The sequence below is a fragment of the Propithecus coquereli genome, unplaced genomic scaffold, assembly GCF_000956105.1.
Source record: "Propithecus coquereli isolate 6110/MARCELLA unplaced genomic scaffold, Pcoq_1.0 Scaffold158, whole genome shotgun sequence".
NCBI lineage: Eukaryota > Metazoa > Chordata > Mammalia > Primates > Indriidae > Propithecus > Propithecus coquereli.
Window position 1 is genome coordinate 4,571,223 of NW_012140302.1, and position 21,373 is coordinate 4,592,595.

The 21,373-nt window shown below is 50.6% G+C and overlaps 1 protein-coding gene across 1 annotated transcript in view; it reads right to left on the bottom strand.

The window, feature by feature from the left end:
• The window catches only part of DAAM2 (dishevelled associated activator of morphogenesis 2), a 105,231-nt gene that overhangs the window by 8,876 nt on the left and 74,982 nt on the right, over positions 1–21,373 (bottom strand). Inside the window, exons 10-19 of the mRNA XM_012640892.1 lie at positions 20,559–20,676; positions 18,432–18,570; positions 15,669–15,727; positions 15,349–15,533; positions 14,456–14,755; positions 10,177–10,284; positions 6,648–6,754; positions 5,382–5,466; positions 2,930–3,036; positions 2,689–2,777 (exon numbers count right to left, since the gene is read on the bottom strand). Of these exons, the coding sequence (XP_012496346.1) occupies positions 2,689–2,777; positions 2,930–3,036; positions 5,382–5,466; positions 6,648–6,754; positions 10,177–10,284; positions 14,456–14,755; positions 15,349–15,533; positions 15,669–15,727; positions 18,432–18,570; positions 20,559–20,676 (1,297 nt within the window). The remainder of the gene's footprint in view (positions 1–2,688; positions 2,778–2,929; positions 3,037–5,381; positions 5,467–6,647; positions 6,755–10,176; positions 10,285–14,455; positions 14,756–15,348; positions 15,534–15,668; positions 15,728–18,431; positions 18,571–20,558; positions 20,677–21,373) is intronic.

Below are 21,373 nucleotides of genomic sequence, written 5' to 3' on the forward strand. Positions count from 1 at the left end.
TGGTATATTCAGATAATGGAATAAAATGCAGCACTGAACATGAAGATCCCACCACTACATGTAACACTAAGGATAACTCACAACCATAATGTTGAGCAAAACTAGTCAGCATGAAATGACTCATACTATATTATTCCATTTATATAAAGTTCGAAGCAGATGAAATTAATCTAGAAGGAAAGATAGTTGTTACCTTTAACAAGAAGGGAGGGAGTAAAGGTGGGGGGGGCATGGAGAAGGCTCTGGGGGCTTGGGAACATTCCATTTCTTGACCTAGGTGTTCCATTTCTTGATCCACTACGCAGGTGGATCGCTCCATAACAATTCATCTAGTAGGAATCTTATGATTTGTGTACTTTTCTACACGCATGTTATATTTCAATAAAAAGTTTATTAAAGAAACTACTTGGAAAAGTTTCTGGCAATTTATATCAGTTAGGATAGTTTTTCTAAGGTCGATAAGCTATTTGAAAAATTTGCAAAGGAAACATCCTAAAAATGCTGAAATGTTGGCAAAACAGAAAATGACAAGAGTTCAAAGAAAATCAGCATAAATGGGAAAACTCCCATATGCAACCCTGACACTTTAGATATATTCATAAGAATAATATATTCATGAATACATTCATAAGAATATTATATTTGCAACCGTATTCATCTTGACTATATTCAGTGAATGTATTCATAAGAATCGGTAAATTTGGTATATTCAGCAATAAACATATTCATAAGAAGAAAATGTTCAAGAAGAATAAGTTCATGAATATATTTATGGAAGAATTGGTAAATGCATCAAATTTGGTGAATTGGCTTTTGGCAAATTGACCCAGAGTCCCTGCCGGGGGATGGCAGGGCAGGTGTCGATGGCGCAGCACCCAGCTGGGATAGGCGAAATCTTAGCTCTCCTAGGAATACTTCCTGGGAGAACTGGGAGGAAGAATAGGAATTACAACTCTGCATAATCCTCTGGTCTCCACCCCCACTCTGATATGATTCTGCAATACACAACTGCAGGCACCTCCTCCCTACCTAGCTATTGGAAGGAAGAGACCTGTGGACCATCCAAGGACAGCAGCCGCTGTATAGCGGAGTGATACGATGGAGCAGAGCTGTAGAAGAGCGACTTTCGCCAGCAGGTTTTGCTATCCCAAACACGTCTCGCTCTGCTTAGCTTGAAGTCCAGAAAGACTCTTTCCTGAGCATCCACTGATTAATTCTTAGGGAGAGCTTAGGAGTGGACTCCTGGGAACAGGAAGCTGTCTGAGATTAAACCTTTCCAGTGGCTGAGCTACTGTGGTTCCATGCTCCAAAGGGCAACTGCTCACATTTGCTCCTCTGACCCAAGACACAAACAGCTGAGAATACGAGTCTTGAGCTGGACCCCTTATTTGTGCTGCATGCTCCAAAGGCTGTCTGCAGCAGATGCAATAGTCACGATGAAGATAAGGGTTCACCTATCACCGGGGCAGGAGATACCACCAGACCTTGGAGAGGTAATCACTACTGAAATCTTTCCTTCTTCTTCAGACTGATTATCTATGATCACCACCTACAGGTCCCTGGCTGTGCGTGCCCTTCTGTGGCATGAGGGGGAACAGGGTCTGATTACACAAAATGTCTGCCTTTCGCTCTGTGTGCTCCGGCCTACCCCCAGGGTCCTCCCGGAAGGAGCTCAGTGGATTCCATGAAGGGCCACTCTCTAGACGGAGCATCTCAGGGAGCGCTGACTGCCCTGGTGTCCAGCAGGGGGGGCCCATGCTCTGTTCTGCCCCCAGCCCAGCACCCTCAGCGTCTTGGACACAGGTTCTCTTCTGCTCTGTGGATCCCGTCCTTACCACAGATAAGCCTCACAGCCTCTCCTGCTAGTCCCCTCCTGGGTGCACACGTCTTCCCACCTCTCTGATCTCCGGCCTCTCCCCCAAGCTCCATGCTCCTCCTTCCCCTGCCATCCCTACAGGCAGCCCCAGGGAGATGCCCACTGGGCAGTACAGGAGGATTAGAGGGAAGGGCTTGGTTCTGAAGAACAGCATCTACATTCCTATCCTGACTGCACCATCTACGGGTAACATGGCCTCGGGCAACTAACACAGAAGAGAGAGCCAGAGGTCAGTAATAGCAACCACCATGGGATCGTAAAGACCAAAGACCACCTATGTAACTTGCTCCACCCAGTGCTTGGCACATGGTTCTCATGGAATTACAAATTTCTCATCTGGAAATGGCCCGTGGTGGAGGGGTTCCCTGACTCAGAAAATCAGATGCCTCCAGGGATCACCTTGGGCAATTTCCTACTTTCGGAATAGCTCACACTTAAAATAACATGCCCAGAGGTCGTCTATGAATCTAGCACCTCTCAAGAGGGTAAAGATTGAAGAGCTTGACTCGTGCCAGGTACCGGTCTAGCTGCTGTTATCATTGTCTTCTCAACATCTCTGTCCCATCTGGGGCAGATGTCAACAGATGCCCCACCTTGGACAGTTTAAATGCTGAGTCACAGGGAACATGTCACATGGGTGGCACATGTGCGTATCTTTACAATAATCACTGTTTAAATTTTGTCTTTGACTTCGGTTTTTTGGGGGAGTTGAGAATAACGAAGATATTTCCTCCGGCCCTGTGCACTGGCTCCCACCACCCTGCCTTTCCCAGATCTCCCCACGCCAGGCCTCCCTGAGCCCTCAGCCCTACCTTCCACCTTGGGCTTGGCCTCAGCCAGCCGCTCCTGGAACTTCTTCTTGAAGAAGAGGGCCTGTAGTCGCTGCTGGTAGTGGTCGATCCTGTGCACGGGACCAGCTACGTCACGAGGTACCCCCACTCGCACGCGCACCCCAGCCTCCTCTTGAGCCTGCCCACCTCCCTCCCCTTCCCCTCGGCAGAACCCCCCCACCTGCCACAACCCCAACTCCCCTGCCACACCCGCAGCCCCAACCTGCTCATTTCATAGAGGAAGCGGTCAGCACGGGCCATCCGCTCGATCTCGTGCTTGTGCTCCTCGAGGAGGTCAATGTCACTCTTCTCAGGGACGAACTTGAGGAGCTGCAAAGAGCAGGCACAAGTGACACAAGCAACTGGTGTGCAGCAGACACGGTGCAGGGTGCAAGAAGCCACACACTGACTTTGCTCAGGATGGGAGTGGGCCCTGACACAGAGGGGCCCCTGCTGTGGACGGATTTATGTTTCATCTGCCTGAAGAGGGCACCCAACTCGAAACTTTTATTTTCAACTTTTAACCCATTAACTGCCATGTGAGTTGTATTTAATTCATGGTAGTTTTGAGCCTGGGGCCTCATGAAGCATATGTAACTCACACATCTCTTTACCTTGGGAGCCCCGTGATGCTCAGGCAACTAACGCTGCCACGCTGTAGCACACATGTTACGTGACGGGTGGGCCCCTGGGCAAAACTCTGCAGTTGCTTCATGAAAATCTTACTTGCTGATATTCTTATTGTTACAATTAATATGTACAATTTAACTGCATATAACTCATACACAGAAAGCAATAAAAAATAATAAATTTTTCATTAAATTGGAAAGGATCATTTTGTTTTTGAAGTTTTTATTCTATTTTTGTAATAAAACACCATGGCCCCAGGGAAAAAAATTTTTTTTTCTAGTGTGGCAGTCAAGGTGTTAAAATTGAGATATAACTTTCGTACAGTAAAGTACACTATTCTTAACTGTGTAGCTCAATGGTTACCTCTTAAAACCAACTTTACTGAGGTAGAATTTACATAAAATAAAATTCACCTATTTTAAATGTGCACTTCAGTGAGTTTTGTCAAAACTCTCCACCCACTGAACCACAGAACGTTTTCATCCCCGCAGAAAGTTATCTTGCATCACCTCAATAAGCTCCTCCACTGAATACAGACTCTCAACTGGATTCGATGACCTTAGGTTACCTTTGCCTATTCTTGAACTCACGCTGCATGTTCTCTTGTGTCATGTTGGTCCCCCAACATGCTGTCTGAGGTTGGCCCATGTTGCGCGTATTAGTAGTTTGTCTTTATTCATTGCTGACTAGCATTCTACTGTATGAATATACACAGTCTATTTATTCACTTTCTTATTGATGGACAGGTGGGTTGTGCACAGTTTGGGGATTTTATAAATAAAGTTGCTATAAATAGAGCTGACCTTTGAACAGCACAGGGTGGAACTGAGTGGGTCCACTTATACACAGATTTTCTTCTGCTTCTGCCACCCCTGAGACAGCAACACCAACCCCTCCTCTTCCTCCTCCTCTTCCTCCTCCTCCTCAGCCCACTCGATGTGAAGATGACGAGGAGGAAGACCTTCATGATGATCCACTTCCACTTAAGGAAGACTAAATATATTTCCCCTTCCTTATGGTTTTCTTAATAACATTTTCTTTTCTTTAGCTTACTTTATTGTAAGAATACAGCATATAACGCATATCACGTACAAAACGTGTTAGCTGTTTATGTTGATTAAGACTTCTGGTCAACAGTAGGTAATTAGTAACTAAGTTACTGGGGAGTCAAAAGTTACATGGGGATTTTTGACTATGAGGAGTTGGCAACCCTAACCCCCACATTGTTCAAAGATCAACTGTACGTATGTCTTTAACTCAGTACTGCCACAGGTTTCTCTTGAAGGTATACCTACGAGAGGGATTACTGGTCAATAGGGTAGGCGTTTTTTAGCCTTCATATGCACTGCCAAATAGTTGTCCAAAATGATTGTGCTGGATGAGAATTTCAATTGCTTCTCATCCTTGCCAGCACATGGCATTGTCAGTCTTTCTACTTTTAGCTACTCTGGTGAGTGCGTGGTGCCACCTCGCTGGGGTTAACTGTGTGTCTCTGATGACTAAAAGCACTGAACACCTTTGCATATGCTTATTGGCTATTTGGAAATCCTCTTTCATGAAGTGTCTGTTCAAGTCTCTTGCTCATTTTTAAGTTGATTTCTTCCTCATTTTCTCATTGATATGTAGAGTTCTTTGTTTGGAATACGAGATCTTTGTTAGATAATATCGACAGCAGTTATCAACTTCTAGGTGTGGCTTGTCTTCTCACTCAGTAATAGTGCTTTTCGAGGAACAGAAGTTCGTAATTTTAATGAAGTCCAACTGATGGTGCTTTTGTTTTCTAGGTTTCTCTTAAAGGACACAACAAATTGAGGTGGAAGAGATTTGGGGAAGATATGACAGTTGGTCACCCTGACTTTGCTTGGGACCCCTGGAGCAGCCTTTTCCAGCCCTCCCCTGGAAACGTTGGTCCAGGAAAGTTTCCATAAACTCCTCCAGCCCGATTTCTCCTTGACCCAAGAGGCTTGGCGTCTCTGGGGGCATTAAGGAAGGGGCATGGCTGCCCTTAGGTTCAGCTCCCCTTCCCTTTCCACCAGGGTCCTCACCTGCTCCAGCATGTCCTTGGCGAGGTCCTCCTGCTCGTCCATCTTCAAGATAGCCTGCCGGATCTCCTCGTTGGAAAGCTTCAACCTAAGGCAAAACCCTACTGCTTGAGCAGCCTGGCCTGGCCCCTAAGCCCAGGACAGTGCCCACACCTTCTTCTCCAAAAGACTCAGCCTCAGCCTTCCCGCTCTCCCTAACGTGAACTGCGAGTGCTTTCCATAGCACTGCCTCCTCGCCTCCTCCGTAGAGCCTCATCAGACTAGCAGGATTCACTCCATAAACTCGATAATGGGCATTTCAGTCTCTAAACAGAGGCTTGAGTCTCTGGTCTCTTGCTTGAGACTATGTCAGAGCTGATAGGGACATTTGGGAGTAAAAGGGATGTCGTCAGTGTAGATGGAAGGGACAAGCAAAGGGTTTCTGATCCTCCTCTTTATTCCTAAAAAATGTCCAGCATCTCCATGGCAGACAGACTATCCACAAACCACTGGGGGCAATTTCCTGCTGCTTCCTTCTCAGCGGACAGGCTCACTGGCAGCATCTGACAGCACCTCAGCTCCCATATGGCTGTCCCAGGCAGCCTCGCGCAGCCCAGGAGAGGAAGAGCCATCCCCCAAACTCCATGGTCCTTCCCATCCCCTCCACATGCATGGCCGTGAGGAACCCTGGGGATTCAGAACTCTCCCCCACCAACAAATGGGAGAAACTGAGGCCTGGGCCGTGTGGGAGAAAAGGAGGGTGGATGTCCCTGAGGCGGCTGGGGCAGCACTAAGAATAGTATGGGAGGCAGTGCCCTCTGACCCTGGCTCAGGCGGGAGGCCCTGCACAGAAGCTGTGCTGTTAGCGCAGATACTGCCCTGTTTGTTCTGCAGCCGCGGGAAATGCTTAGTGGCTGAGATCATGCTGCTCCGTGGCCTAAGCCAAGCGGGGCCCTCTGTGGGCTTAGAGCAACTCAACTGCCAGATGCTGACCAGGCTGGTCAGGGGCTTCATGACTGGGCAGTTTCCTGTCTGCAGAGCCCCACACTGCTATTCCCAGGAGAAGGTTCTAGATCAGAGCCAGCCCCCCATCCCAGGGGAGAGCAGAGAGGCAGAGGCCAGAGACTGCCATCAGCACATTCCTCTGCCACCTCTCTCCCCCAGGCATTCAATCCAACCACCTTCTTTGGCTCTAGCCCCATCTCGGCCCCTGCTCCTTGGCGGGCCCCTTGCCTCCCCACCAGGAACCTATCCCGGGGCAGATGCCGCAGAGGCAGGGCCAGCACGTACTTGGAGAGAAGGATGATGCAGTTCTGGGCCCTCCTGCCGTCAATGACCGACAGCTCCTTGACCTTGCGGGAGGCCAGGTAGATGTCCTCAGTGGAGCCCAACTCTTTCTGCAACCGACAAGTGAAGGGGAAGGTTGAGGTGTGAGTTGTCACCAACCCTCTTCTTGCCCACCCCTCAGGAGCCACCCCCTACCAGCCTGGGCAAATTCCTGGTGTGTGGGGAAGAAAGTAGGGAAAGAAAAAGACAAGAGCGACAGGAGGGTACTAATAACTGACTCTAATATCTGGGACTTTACCGCAGGCTAAAATGGGGTGGGGGGACAGTGACCAGCCCCCTTTGTAGAGATTGTCCTCATTGGGCAAACCAGGGAAGGGGCTGCTCCAATGGGGAGGGTGTGCCTGTTCCCTATGGCTTTGGGCAATGGGACGTGGCCTACCATATCCGCTACAGAATCAACCCTCACTCTCACCATCCCACCCAGAAACCCTCCCCAGGTTTATGATGAGAAGTTGGTTCCAAGCAGGCACAGCCTAATATGCCCAGGGTAGAGGGCATCCACAAGTTCAGAGGAGTGGAAACTGAGGCAGAAGTCCATGCAGAATTCTCTCTTCTAAGGTTCTAGCAGGCAGATTCTCAAGAAATCAAAGATTCCACCCCCTTTGTTCTCTTGGGCGCTTGGTGAGTAGACAGGAGGCCGTCTGGTGTACTATTCCTGCTCTGGAAGGTCCATCCAAGGAGATGCTCCATGTTGCACAATTCCAGGGGCTCCCACTCACGTCATTATCTCTGTGAATTTTGCCCCTGGAATTGTGCAGTGCCCGCCTGTGTAGTCGTATAGGAATGGCTTGCCTCAGGCCCAGTGGGTAACACAATAGACCTAGAAGCCTTCTCCTTACTCCAGTAGATATTCACCTCCACTGCTGCCAGGGTTCTGTTTGAATTACCTCCCACTGCTACGTTTCTTCTTTCTCTTTGGGGACCCTCCCTCATGCCACCCTGTATGGACAGGCAGTAAGGTAGTGGGTGGAATAGATAGCCCTCATTTTTGGGCCCAGTATGGGGTAGCAGCCCAGGATAGTGGTTAAAAGTTGAAGTGTTCAGAGCCCAAGAGTGACTCACCTGCAGAGAAGGATTAGTTATCAGCTCCTAGGCAGGTAGCAGCCACAGCCAACAGAGAATTAAACATGCACAACATTAGCCAAGAGGTTCAGGGACCCAGAAACAGCAGGACAGATACAGGGATCCCTCATCATCTACTCTGTCCACTTTGTCCCAATGAGACCCCCATGGTTGGAGACAGGGACCTGGCAGTGACACTGGGCAGGAGCTGTTTCTAGCAGACATGCACTCAGAGCAGCCAAACAAAGCAGAAATCAGGCAGCTCCTGCCACCTGCCCAGTGGGACCACTGCTCCCCAGTCTGGGCAGACCAGGCCCCTGAATCTCCCCACCCCCAAGGCCTAGACTGCCTGTTCTTCCCTCTCCTCTGCTGAGAGCCTGCTGAGAGGGTGGAGGTATTCCTCCTCCCTGAGATGAGCCCATCTTTCTAAATAGGGGAGGAGATACAAACAAACTTGAGCTGGAAGCTGTAGAGAGTTGCGTTCATTCAGGCAGGAGAAAGCAAGTGTCCTTGATTGTGTGCCTTGCCCCTTGCCCCTCTGGTCTTTAGATATCCAAGGGGAGCTAAGGAGGCACCGCCTGCACCTGTACTTTCCCTTCCTGACACTGATGGAGCTGGAGCCACCAACTCAGAACCTGCATGGGGCATGGAGGGAAGATCATGGCTCCCGGGACCCCCCCTGCCCCATGACCAACTGCCCAGGGCTCCAACACAGGGAGAGGGGGCAGCACGGACAGCACAGCCTCTGAGATCCCTGCAGCTCTGCTGCTGTGAATTCAGTCCCAGAGATGGGGTGACCTGCTGATTGGCAGGAGGCAGAGGCTGGACTGAGTGGGCTTGAGAGGCGAGGGGCACAGAACACGGAGTCTTTCAGTCTCACCCCTTCTCCCTGGCTGGGAGGCCCCAGACCCAGTTTGTCCTTAGCCCCACACCCCTCTCTCCTGAAAGTCCCACCCCAGCCCACCTCGAGGCTCTGGAGACTGGAGAAGACTCTCAGACTAGGAGAAGGCATGTGACTGCCATGCCTGGGCCACCTCCTGCACACACTTCTCTGTCCTCGGCACCACGCGGGAGCCCCGATTCCCAGGCGCCAGTGCTCCAAAGAGCTCTACCAGCTCCAGCAGCCTTGGCTATCGGGCCAGCCTGACATGGGCATATGGCTAAATGTGTCTCCTGGAATTAGGGCACAGAGCCAGATGCAGTGGGCCCCCATATTTAAGTTAAAAAATAATCATCTGTTTTTTCCCAGAACCCCAAGACAGATCCAGAGCCTGACCCCCACCCCCATCCCTTTGGCCAGTGCCCTAGGAGCAGATGCGTGTGTCTTCAGTCTTCCACAGGCCTGGATTTGGCCGAGAGCGGGCCAGGGCACCCTCTCCAGAGCAGTGGGGTGGCAGGACCCAGGAGGGCACAGACCCCACTCACTGGCACCTGGGGAAGTCCTCAAGACTGGACCCCTAGGCTAAGTAGAGGAAACAAGGAAGATGGTAGCACAACGCAGAGTGGAAACAGGCCCTTGGAGGCAGGCCAGAGAGACAGCAAGCACCTAAGGCCTCCAGGCTAGTGATTCCCAAAGAGGACTTAAGGGGAAGGCCCCCAGTGGTGCTAATTACGATGTAGATTCCTGGGCCCCAACTTATCTCTGGAATCACATTCATTTGAGGATAAGTTCTGAGAATCAGCATGTTTGGCAGTCCCCGCAGGAACTCAGCATAGTTTGAGGCCCCCGCCCCAGGAATGCCCTGAGTTCTGCCACCAACTCACCCCCTCCCCACTTCCTCCAGGGCTGGAGGACCAGTCTTGCCTGCCAGCCACCTGCATGGAGAGCCTGTAGAGCAATGCCCAGGGCCTCTGGGGGCCTTCCCAGACTCAGCCCCAGCCTCTGCCCCTGAGGTGACACAGCACCCTCCACCTTCCTTACAGTGTTAACATCCTCTGCTCACAGGGTGTTGGGGGACAAAATATGGTGGAGAAAGCGGTTTGAATGGTGATAATGCCTTCTAGGTCAAGTCCCTAAATCCTGGGCCAAAGAGAGCAGGATTCGACAGTGGCCAGGCCTTGTGCCCCCACCTCCAGTGCTCCAGGGTGAAAGTGAGAAATGGATAAAACACTGCTACAATACTTGATGTGTGACTGTAAACCCTGATACGGTGGACTGTTTCCCCTTTCTGGACTGGACACCTCTAATTCATATCTGTGTCACAGTAGGCACGTGCGCCTCATAAAGAATGAAATCATTCAGTATGCACGTAAGGAACGACAGGAAGGAAAGAAGGAAGACAGGGAGGGAGGGAGAGAAGGAGGGAGGGAGGAAGGAAGGAAGGAAGGAAGGTAGGAAGGCAGGCAGGGAGGGGCTTAGGTTTGGGTTCAAGGGTGTGGAAAGTGGAAGTCAAGGCCCAAGAGGTCTTACCTGGTGCCTCTGATAGGCTGAAAACATTTTTTCAAAATCCTCTAGGTCCAGAATCCGAAATACCTGCATGTCATCAATCTCATTCCATACGGTGCCAGGGACACGCTCCTAAGATTCAGGGTAGGGAGATGACCCCACAGTTGACCCAACTCCTTCATTACAGAGATGCCAATGCCTCCCCAACCCCACCTGTCCCGCACCTGCACATACCACAACAACTGGGGTTTCAGACCTTCAGAAGGGGTCAATTGCTCCCCTCAACCTCCACCCCCCTTCAGTACTCTACCCCAGGGAGGAGGCCAGAGCCAGCCTCCTTCTCCTCCTTCCCTGTTGCTTGACGCCACATGCAAGCATGTTCCAGAAATCACTGGGAGTACTAGAGGGATGGGTGGGCAGTATGAAAGGGGGTACACTACATTCCTTCCAGAAAAGCAAAGACAGCAGCTGTGCTCTCAGGGAACTCCACGCAGGCCCACTCTCCCTACGGGGTAGGGTGCCCAGGAGACGCTCCCATCACTGGCTGCAATCACTGGAGGGACTGGGGCCGTGTGTATCTGGGATCCCAAAGCCTCAGCACAGACTGTATTTCCTGTATGTGAAGTGGTCATTTTCTTTCCCGAGTGTCTTCCTCCCACTCTCCCAGGTTCCCAGAAAGCAGACAAATGCCAAAGGTTGGGACACCTGGCACTGGTGGTGACTCTGCTCAGACCAACAAGACTGCCACAATTTCCCTTTGTCTGACCTAGGAAAGGTGTCTCCATCCTTTATGATTGGGATGGCTGCAGGGCTTTACATTCCAAGGTCTCTTAATCTAGGCGTCACCTTCTCTCTCTGTAGGACCCTGCACTGGGGTCTAGAGAGGAGCTGGTGCCCAGGCCAAAAAAAGAAAAAGCCATAGCAACGATGCAGCACCTTGCTGATGGCTCAGAGGACAGGAGGCTGGGCTTAGAGCACAGACAGCAGACAGCAGAGGTGTTCCACCCCTCACCTCTTGGGAATCCTCACCTAATTGAGAGCTCTGCTGTCCTGTCCAGTAGAATCTCCTCACCTTCCTGCACCTAGAGGGCAGCTGGGGAACCTCCTCTATGCCTCTCTCTCCCCTCCCTACATTGCCCCCCAGCAAGACTTGGAGAGAGAAACATACCTTTCACTCACTTTTATTTTCTTAAACTCTGTAAAGGGGAGGCTAGGCCAGAGCTGGGGGTGGGGACATTCCTGTGGCCTTCTGAAGGCCAGGGACCCTCTTGTGGAATGCCGGGCTGGGAAGCTCAGAGCAGCAAGGGAGACAGGCAACTGGCCAAACCCAACACAGACACATTCTTTTCATGGCAGAAACAACCAATGTGTGTGTGTGTGTGTGTGTGTGTGTGTGTGTGTGTGTGTGTGTATGTGCATGCACACGGGAGCATGCGTGGGGTAGGGAAGGGCATTGGGAGAGGAGTCAGGCTCCTGGAAAGGGGGGCGTGGGCAGCAGAGAGGAGATGGGAAGGGGAATGGAATCAGGGAAGGCAGGGAGGGGGCTCGCCGGGGCAGCGTAGGGTGCTGCGGCACCCAGAGTCCACTCTGCAGGGAGACCTCCCGCTAAGTCCAGGCCTGGGGTGGAGGCGGGGGGGAAGAGAAGCCCACAGGGATAAAGCTTCCCATCCTTCCTTCTTCGTGGTGAGGTCAGGGCGAGAAGGAAAGGGCTGGAGCGGGAGAGCTGGATGTTCGGCACTGGGAAGCACTTCCCGGGGACAGCAGGCTACACACCCCACTCTCTCGCTTCTTCCCACACACGCCCCACCACGCTCCCCACATTTGCCAGAAGGACCTGAGGCTCTTTGTGGAGGCATAACTGAGGTCTGGAGGCAGAGAGAGGTGGGTCTGTTCCTAATATTCCCCACATCCCAGCTCTCACCACGTTGCCCTGATATGCCCACCTTGAGTAATAATGCTCAAATTTAATTTTCCACTCCTCTGGCCAAGGGCCCATCATCTCCAGTCTAGACTCCTGGGGCTTCTGCCCCCACTAGAGATGTCCTTTACATGCCAGGGAAATCTTTCGCAAAAGCACATTTCATTCTGCTTCCCTCATAGAACATGGCCTTTGGGGTCAGGCAGGCCCGAGGGGCCGAACGCTCCCAGCCCTGCCATTGTGTGGGACAGTGTACAAGTGGAGGGGCACTGTGCTCTGCCCATGTCACAGAAGGGTAAACTGAGACTCACTGGGCTGACATGAGGATTAAGTGAGACAATACACTTAAAGCACACATGGTAGGGCTACTAATAATAATTAATCTAATATTGTTACTATTAAGACTTTCTGTGTGTCGGTCACTGTTCCAAGTACCTCATAGGTACTAAGTCAATTAATCCTCTCAGCAATCCTTTGAGACGGAGATTATCATCACCCCGTTTTTACAGAGCAGAAACCTGAAGCCCAAACAATTCGATGACCTGCCCATCACACAGTTAACAGCTTGGGGCTGGGGCAACAGGTTCTCGAAGATTATTCAGTGCCCCTCCATCCTACCCCTGCCGAAAATGTCTGCAACTTCTACGAATGTCCAAAAAAACCTACACTTTCCAGTCTAGGAATCAAACTCTGGCCTGCTCTGGGCCCCTGGGGAATTTGTATGGACTTCACTGTGGCTGGACCTTGGAGAAAACCCCAAGCACAAAGCTGCACACGATGAAAAGGTTGCAAAAATACTAGTTGCCTTGCCTGTCTTCCTTAACAATTGACACACCTGATAACTTCCCATTACATTTTTAAAACCTTATAAATTGTGAGTATAGGAAGCAAAGAATATTACTTCTCTTTTTACCACAAGAAAAAACACATCCTTTCTGATCGTGAACAAGGGCTGTGCAGAGCCGTCTGCCTGCGACATGCATTGGCCTTTCTGGCTCGCCTTGTGGCCCGGAGAGGTGGCCGCAGGGCACAGCTGGGCAGTGCAGTCGTCACAAACTTCAACAGTCTTGCTTCAAAATACTGCTAACGGGTGGCTCTCAGACTCTAATCACTCAGATTGGAGACGTTATCAGAGGCCCAGGAAACTCTGAATGGGCTGTATTCATGTTTCATTTTTCCACCATGGATTATAAAACCGGAGGGAGGCAGAATCTCTTAGAAATCGTCTCACAGATGAGCAAACTGAGTTACAGACAAGTGACTTACACCAGTTACACAGCCAGCTGGTTAAAGCCAAACCTCGTACGGTTAGAGGTAAGAATGTGTCCCTCAACCCCTCCCCAGGGTCTCTGTGTGTTTCCTGGAACACACGTCCCAGTTTGCCAGATGTTAAGCTCTGACGGGGCAACGTCATCTCTTACTTTTATCATTAGCCACCATAACCCAGCACAAAGCTTTGCATAAAGCAGACCTCAGGCCGCTAAGCACCTGTTTAGCAATCTCGCATCTCCTCCCACTTTGAGCTCACTGAGGCTTGAACAGAACGGTGCAGTTATGAACTCCCAGCGGTCCAACAGGCCCATATAACAAGGTCAGCGTGGACCCGTTAGTCCCAGCTCCAAAGTGGTGTCTGCATGGCTGTTGCTGAAGTGTGGGTATGAGTCAGGCTGACTGGAACCAGTCACCACGCGAGCGTTCACCTCAAGGACAAAGTCCCTGGTCCTCTTAATAGGACTCGCCATTGTACAGAAGCAGAGGCAGGGCCCGGCCCAGGCCGGAACTGGCCTCCCATTTCCAGGGGTCTCATGCAACTCAGGGTATCTCTACTCTATGCCTATGCGAGTCCCACAGAGGAACCGACTCCCACGCGTGGGCCTGGGATTGGCGATTGCTGGTGGACATGCTCATGGAGGCCTCTCACTGCGGGTCTGCACATGTGGCAATGTGTGCGGCGTCCCCCACGGAGGACGTCAAACTGGGACATCTTGACATCAGACTCTTCAGTCCTTTGTACACATTGCCCTGATCTTTACCAGGAATTAGAACTTGCCCCAAGCTCTTTGCCTATTTTTCGACCCTTTTCCTCAAATTGACCCTGTCCTTGAAATTCTAGCCCAGCCCTTGCCCCGTCTGTCTCTGTGACTCCATTAACCCTCAGCACACACAAATTCCATTTGCAGATGACGTTGTCAGTGTGAGCATTGCCACATGCCAAGTGTGTCTCCCAGTGCACATGATCTTCCCCATGGACGGTGAGCTGCCCGGCACAGCAAACCCCTCTGCTGCATCCCCTATGCCTGCCCCAACTCCCCACTGAAGGGAGGACCTGGTGGAGGGGCCCCTGCTACAGGCGAGGGGACCTGCTGGCCCTTCCTGGCCACTCACCTCATTCAGCTTGACCCAGTTGAAGGACTTCAGCGGGTGGGAAGGCTGGGGGACACGCTTTTTCCTGAGTGAGACATCACTGCTGGGGTAGGGGTCCTGAGGGAGGGGTGGGCCCATGCCGAAGCAAGGTGGGGCACCTGGGGGGGTGGGGGCCCCCCCAGGAGGAAGGGGTGGGGGTGGGGGAGGGGGGCAGCAGGCAAAGGGCAGAGGAGGTGGGGGTGGAGGCAGGTCACTGGTTGTCATGGAGGAAGACAAGGTGAGGGGGCCCCCCGGGGGAGGCGGGGAAGATACAGGGCCTGTCTGTGAGGAGACAGAAAAATCAGAAGGACAAAGCCATCAGTGCTGATGCTGTTCAGGTCCCCCACCACCCATCCTTTCCTTACTCTATTCTCTTTCTACCCTAGACCCCAATTCCTGCCCTCGCCTCCCACATGCACGGAGCCCCGTTCTCTCTCTCCGCATTCAAACATCGAACACATGTACACACAAAAAACCATAGACAAGGAACACATATGGTCACACATATACACACCAATCAGAGTCATAGTCACCGCCATGCAACAGCAGGATGGACGCATACAGTTGTATAGGCTACTGACTGCACAAGGGTCTCCAGCTGAGGGAGAAGGGGACCCAAAACCCCGCCTGCACTCTGCTTTCCAAGGTGTGCTTCCTGGGACAGCATCACCCAGAGGCAGGGAAATTATATTTTCTAATTAACACAAAGATGCCTCCCATACAGCCTGGGGGTCCCTTCTGCCCTGGCCTGAGGTCCACCTCTCTCCTCTCCCTCATCCTGGGTCCTCAGCCTCTCCCCACACCTGCTCTGCCCACCCCGTCCCGAAGCCAGGGTCTTGGCTCAACTCTATAAAAGGGAGAGGGTGCGCACATACTGAGAGTTCGCTGAGCTGGGCCACCAGCTCTGCCACTTGTCCCCGAGCCTGGCGCAGCTCCTGGGACTCCCGGGCCAGCTTGTCCTTCATTTTGTTCAGTGTCCGCATCATCTCTTCCTTCTCCAACGTCTTTGTTTCACATTCCCGCTCCTTCCTCTCCAGCCGGCTCACGAGCTCCATGTGTTCTGGAATGGGGGGGACAGAAGAGGAGATGGGGGAGAGAGTGAGTATCTGTGCTTCCCACCCTGGGAGAGGATGGGGTCCTAGGCTGGCAGGGGAAGGGTGTGGAGCGTGCAGCAGGCTCAGGCAGTCCCCCTCACCTTTCCGGAACTTCTCTGCCTGGTCACGCCACTGTTTCACTTCGTTCTCATTGATGAGCCTTGGGGAGTAGAGAGAGGGCGATGTAGTTGTTGACTGTTGGCTTACAGCTCCCAGAACCCATGGCATCTCTCCACTCCCAGGTTGGTACCCTGGTCTCCAATCTGTCCCCAGCCTCGTTAAAGAGGCCAGGACTTTGACTTTCCAGCCGTCTCTCCGGGACCCTATCCCTGCCCAGTTCATGTGATGTGTCCACATGGGCCGGGAAATGTGAAAGGACCTTAAGATACCTTTTAATCCAACTGCTGTGTGAGAGCGTTGAAGTACTGAGGCTCAGAGACCAGAGAAGGGGGAGAACTGATTAATGTTAGAGCTAGGACTACGTCACAGGTTTCCCTAAGTTGTATGACTTGTACCCTTTTGTAAAAATAGGTTTTGCATTTGAGAGAAATCAAAATATTGGCCCTATCCATGGTCCAGGCTTCCCAAGTCCAATGTCTAAGAACAAGAGAAATTGCTCCTCCCCAAAATACAGAATGAGTGCATTGAGGGTGAAACACAGGAAGCGCTTGTTCATGTCAAACTCTCCCAACAGGGTGTTAAAGTTAAGCTTTGACCTTGACACCAAGGTATAAGAGAGGTGAAATCCCAAAGTGATATTGCAATAATCATTTCTTTTGTAAATCTGAAAATATGGATGAGTCAGATCCAGGACCCTTGGTCTTCTCAACCATATCAAGGGTATAAATCAGGGGCAGAGCATGAAGTGGGGTGGGGAGGTGCGTATTTGGTGCAGAGACTTCTCTGGAGATAGCCATTGTGTAATCTCCTTCACCACCATCCAGAGAAGGGGTTTCTTTGGGCCCACCCCAAGAGTTTTGACCCATGCTCCCTGAAGTTGGGAGCAAGTCAGCATGGACTGGGGTCTGACTCAGGGCCAGGCAAATCCAGGGGGTGTGGAAGGACTGACCAGGAGAGCACTGCTGTGCTGGGACCTGCAGGCACTCCTAGAATTTGTCGGTCCAAGAGATTGCATGAGGCCTGCCGTGGGCCAGATGTAAGCCTTGTGGAGGAACTGGGCTGAAGCTCTCGTAAGCCCTATCCAAGGGATGCACCTGGGAGAAAATTGGGAGCATGTGCTCTGTGAGTCTCTGCGTGCTGCATTGCCAGTGAACCAGGGCTGATGGAAGGGCTGGAAGCAGCCAGCCAGCCAGCTGGAAAAAAATCCTGCATAGCCAGTGAGTTGGGTTCTATAGCGAGAGGCACCCAACAAGGAACTTTTGAAGATTCCAGGAACACTGACGTCTTTACCCATGTGCCAAGCCCAGAGCAGGAAGCCTGTTTACTAAATTATCTGATCAAGTAAGACCTTTTCCCCTTCTCCTTCCTGTCCCCAGGCTGAGGGGGTCAGAAACTAGTTAGCTAATGGAAAGGCAGGGTAGGAGATAAAGGGGTCAGAGGAGAAACAACGAAAAAAGGAAGGCAAATATCACACACACACACACACACACACCCTTTCCCACTCCAGTGGAGGAGAAAGATTAAGGCTAAACCAAGTCTAGAATGTTGATTCACATCTGGGACTACTCCTCCTAGTTGCAGATTTGAGGCTATGTTGCAGCTTCAAGTGATTTAAAGACTTCTGTTACCCATGAAGGAACAAATGCTCCGCTAGATCTGAGGAGTTTTCATTCTCCGGGGTGGAAAAGATTCCCCACTAAATAATGCAAAAAGTTAGTAGAAAATAAAACTAAAGCTGCCTTTCGATTACTTTATGACTTGTGCTTGCCCAGCATACCACTTAGGAGTTCTACAACATCCACATCCGATTTTTTGTGCAAATGAAAACAGTAGCCAGAATAGCTCAAAAATCATTTTCTTCTTGGCTTTGGAATGTAATATAATGAATTACTGCAAGCCGACTCACCTCCTTAAGGGCAATTGGGTCAAACTCACACTGAGAGTTAAGTAAAAGTTTAAAGTTAAAAATTAGTATATTAGTGTGAAGTCTTATTATTTAATTAGTATAAATTTAAATTTGTTTCTCTGAGTTTCTCTCTATCCAGGTCAGTAAAAGATGACAGGCCAGAAGGCCTCGTGCTCTGACAACCTCATCCAGCAGACTCGTGATCAAATGGCCACGTTCTGTGTCAGTGGTCGCCAAGCATCTACAAAAGGCCAGAGTAAATATTTTAAGTTTTACATACCACGTACAGTCTCTGTCGTATAATCTTGCATTTGTTTGTTTAACATGCAAAAACTATCCTTAGCTTGTGGGCCATACAAAAACGAGCTGGAGGAATGGAATTAGTGTATGCACTGTGGTTTGCTGACCACTGCTCTATGTTAATGTGTTTAATTGCTCTATGCTAATGTGTTTAAACTCCCCCTCTATCCAACCCATGCCATGGATCACTGAGAGTTGAGTATATACCCTATACATCTGTGCTGTCCAATATGGTAATCACTAGCCACATGCCATGTGGCTATTCAAATTTAATTTAAATGAAATAAAATTAAAAATTCCGTTCCTCAGTTACACTAGCTACACATCAATACTCCATAGCCACATTTGGTCACCACACTGGACGGTGCAAATATGAGGCCTTTCCATTGGCTCACAGAGTTCTATTGGCCAGGGCTGCTCGAGACCCATCTGGGGATGTCTGGGTTGAGAGAGGGAGCCGAGGTTTCCCTGGCTGACCAGAGTGGGAGAGTGACGGGGAAGGTGGAGGAAGACAGGGCAAAGGCTGACCGCTGCTCACATGTTGACGATGTTCTTAACGTTGAAGTTCTCCAAGGGAGCCAGGTCAGGGTCCACACCCCGCTCATCCTGGAGGACAATCTGCTGGAGGATGCGGTCCAGGAGCTGCCACTGCTGTAAGTAGCCACCATTCCGCTTGTCTGGGGGATGACAGGCACCACAAACTTACTGAGCCCTGCAGTTCCCAGGGGCCCTGCCCTGGAGTTACTGCCTAGGCTCTGGCTGGAGAGGCATGGCCCTTCCCCACCCGTAGTGAGCTCCCCGTCTGGTGGAAGAGGCAATGCCACTGCTGACAATGGCAACTCTCTAAACCAGTCATGTCTTGATTATCTGCAACTGACCTTCTATGAACGTGTCAAACTTCCCCCCGCCCCCTGGTATATTTCTCTACTCCCCGAAATGCTTTCTGGTGCTTTTCTTCCCTGTATGCCCTTCCCTCAGGGCATACTGTGCCCTGAGAATGCAAGTTACTTTTTACATTATCTATAAAAAGCACCTGCTTCAAAATATTACATGATGAATAATGAAGTCTTCAGGGAAATTTTTTAAAAAAGATTTTAGGATTATCTATACTATTGCCATACAGAGAAAGATGAATGGAAGCTGATTACAGGTGTGCACTGAGAGACAGTAAAAATGAGTGAAAGAAATGCTTAATGGAACCCGAGAAGATTTCTTGTGGAGGTGACCTTCAACTATGAAGGCAAAGACATTGTGTGTTGTGTGTGATCTCAGCCCCTCACATCGCCTCTAATGATAGTCTGGCTGGACATGGACTTCCTTTTTATGTGACAGCCACAAGCTCTCCATCCTTGGTCTGTGATCCCAAGCACTTTGTCTTACTGACCACCCTAGAAAGCCAACGAGTACAATCCTGACATCGAAGTCAAACCACAGCGCCTACAGGTAGAAGATCAGGTCTGCAAAATCCGATTTGGGGGCAGAACAGAGGGACCCATTCACTTTGTCCGTGGAACGTCAAACACAGGAAGCCCTGGGAGCCAAAGAAGGCAGGTTTCCCAGGGACTTCCACGTCTTCCACCAAGACCTTTTGGGCTGAGTTCTGGAGAACTGACAGCTTCCCCAGCCAGGTCACTGCGTCTACCTTCTCTACCACTCCACCAACATGGGCATTGCAAAGTGGCATAGTTGTCCATTCACGTTCCCCACAAGAAAACAGTGTAAGGTAGAACATGTTTAATCTAAACCCTTGACCCCAAAGAAACAAAAATCCCTTCTGTATGTCAAGAACTCCTTGGTCTCAGATTCGTTCACTGTAAACTGGAGATCATAATGTACGCTCTGTAGGTCTTTCAGCGGTTTAGAGATGACGTGCTGACGGGCCTCACATCGTGCCTGGCCCAGAGCTGGCACACAATAAATTACGGTTGTCATCACCATCACCACGATTGCAGCACCATCACCACCGCTGAGGAGAGCTTAGCTAGGTTGACCACGATGGTAGACCACACTAGTTTTTAAGATACTCTCTTTTGTGAAGAGCTTAAGTTCCAAATGAGTTAAAGGTCATTTCAAATTGCATTCTGGGGTGGCTATTAGCAAGTACATATAGTTTATTCAATCACTGTGCACACCTGGATCTTAAGAACTTAGCCATCTGCTCTTATAGATGCTGACATTTGGTAATTGTAGGGAGAGGCAGGGGCAGGGGTGTTAGGGTGGAAGCCAGCAAGGACTAGATGGAGGAGTAGATAAAACCTGAAAAAAAAAAACAAACCCAGGAATGCTCATTGCACATCTGTGCTACTCCCCCAAGGACAAAACTTCATTTTGGCACTCCCTAAGAGGACTGATCACTGCTTTGTCATGAGTTGACAGCCAAAGCTGTTTGATTTTGCAATGATCAAGCTACTGCTCGCTGGACGGGGATGTTGGAGTTGCACAGAGGCAAGCACCCAGCCCTTCTCCAGGCAACAGTGGAAGTCCTGGCTCCAAGGAGGGAGGGAAGAGCTGGGGCCTTAGTCATCAGGTCTGGTCTCCCGAGGGCCAGAGGGAGACGTACGTGGTCAGGCCCCCTGCCCTGGGAAGGTACTGAAGCCTCATGTCAGCCTGCCCAGAGCCAGGGCACAGGCCCAGTGGAGGGGAGCGGCAAGTACAGGGAACTCACAGGGCATCTGCAGGCAGTGGTGCAGGACAGAGAGCAGGCAGGGGTAGGCCTCAGTATGCTTCAGCTTCTTGTGGATCAGCTCGAACATCTGGGAAGCACTCTTAGTGTCGATGTGGACCTGGGAGGCGAGGAGGGCACAGTGAATGGAGAATGCGGAGGCAGCAGAGAAATTGAGTAGGGCAGACAAGACCCCGTTTCCATCCGCTGAGCCCCATCTCTCAGGAGAGATTTTCTCCCCTTGCCCCTGGCCCAGGCTGTCCTGTACACTGCACAGTGTTTAGCCACACCCCTGGCCCTATTGGATGCCAGTGACGCCCTTCATACCAGTTGTGACAACCTAAAATGTATCCAGACATTTGTTCCCAGGGGAGAGGAGAGCAAAATCGTCCCTGGTTGAGAACTGCCAATCCAAACGAAGGAAACGAAGCAGGGGCATAGGTGATTCAAGGTAGCAGGTGGCAGGTGGCATAGGTCCAGCACCTGGTTCAAATCCCAGATCTACTCTCTAGTTGGGTGACAATAGGTAAGCTGCTTATCCTCTCTAAACGCAGTTTCTTTACCTATAAATCCAGGGCTTTTGTGAAAATATAACAGAATATCACTAGGTGACTATAAAACACCACCCAAAAGTGGGTTTCTATTTGGATAGGGATTTTAGAATACAATATTTAAGTAGCAGAGTTGTGTGTTTTCAGAGTTGCTAAGGCTAAAATAAAAACACAATTTTGTTTGTTAAGCATGATCCGGTTAGGGATAGGGAGAGGTGACTCGGGAAATTGCTGGAAGGCAGGAGGAAAGTCAGCTGAGGAGAGGTG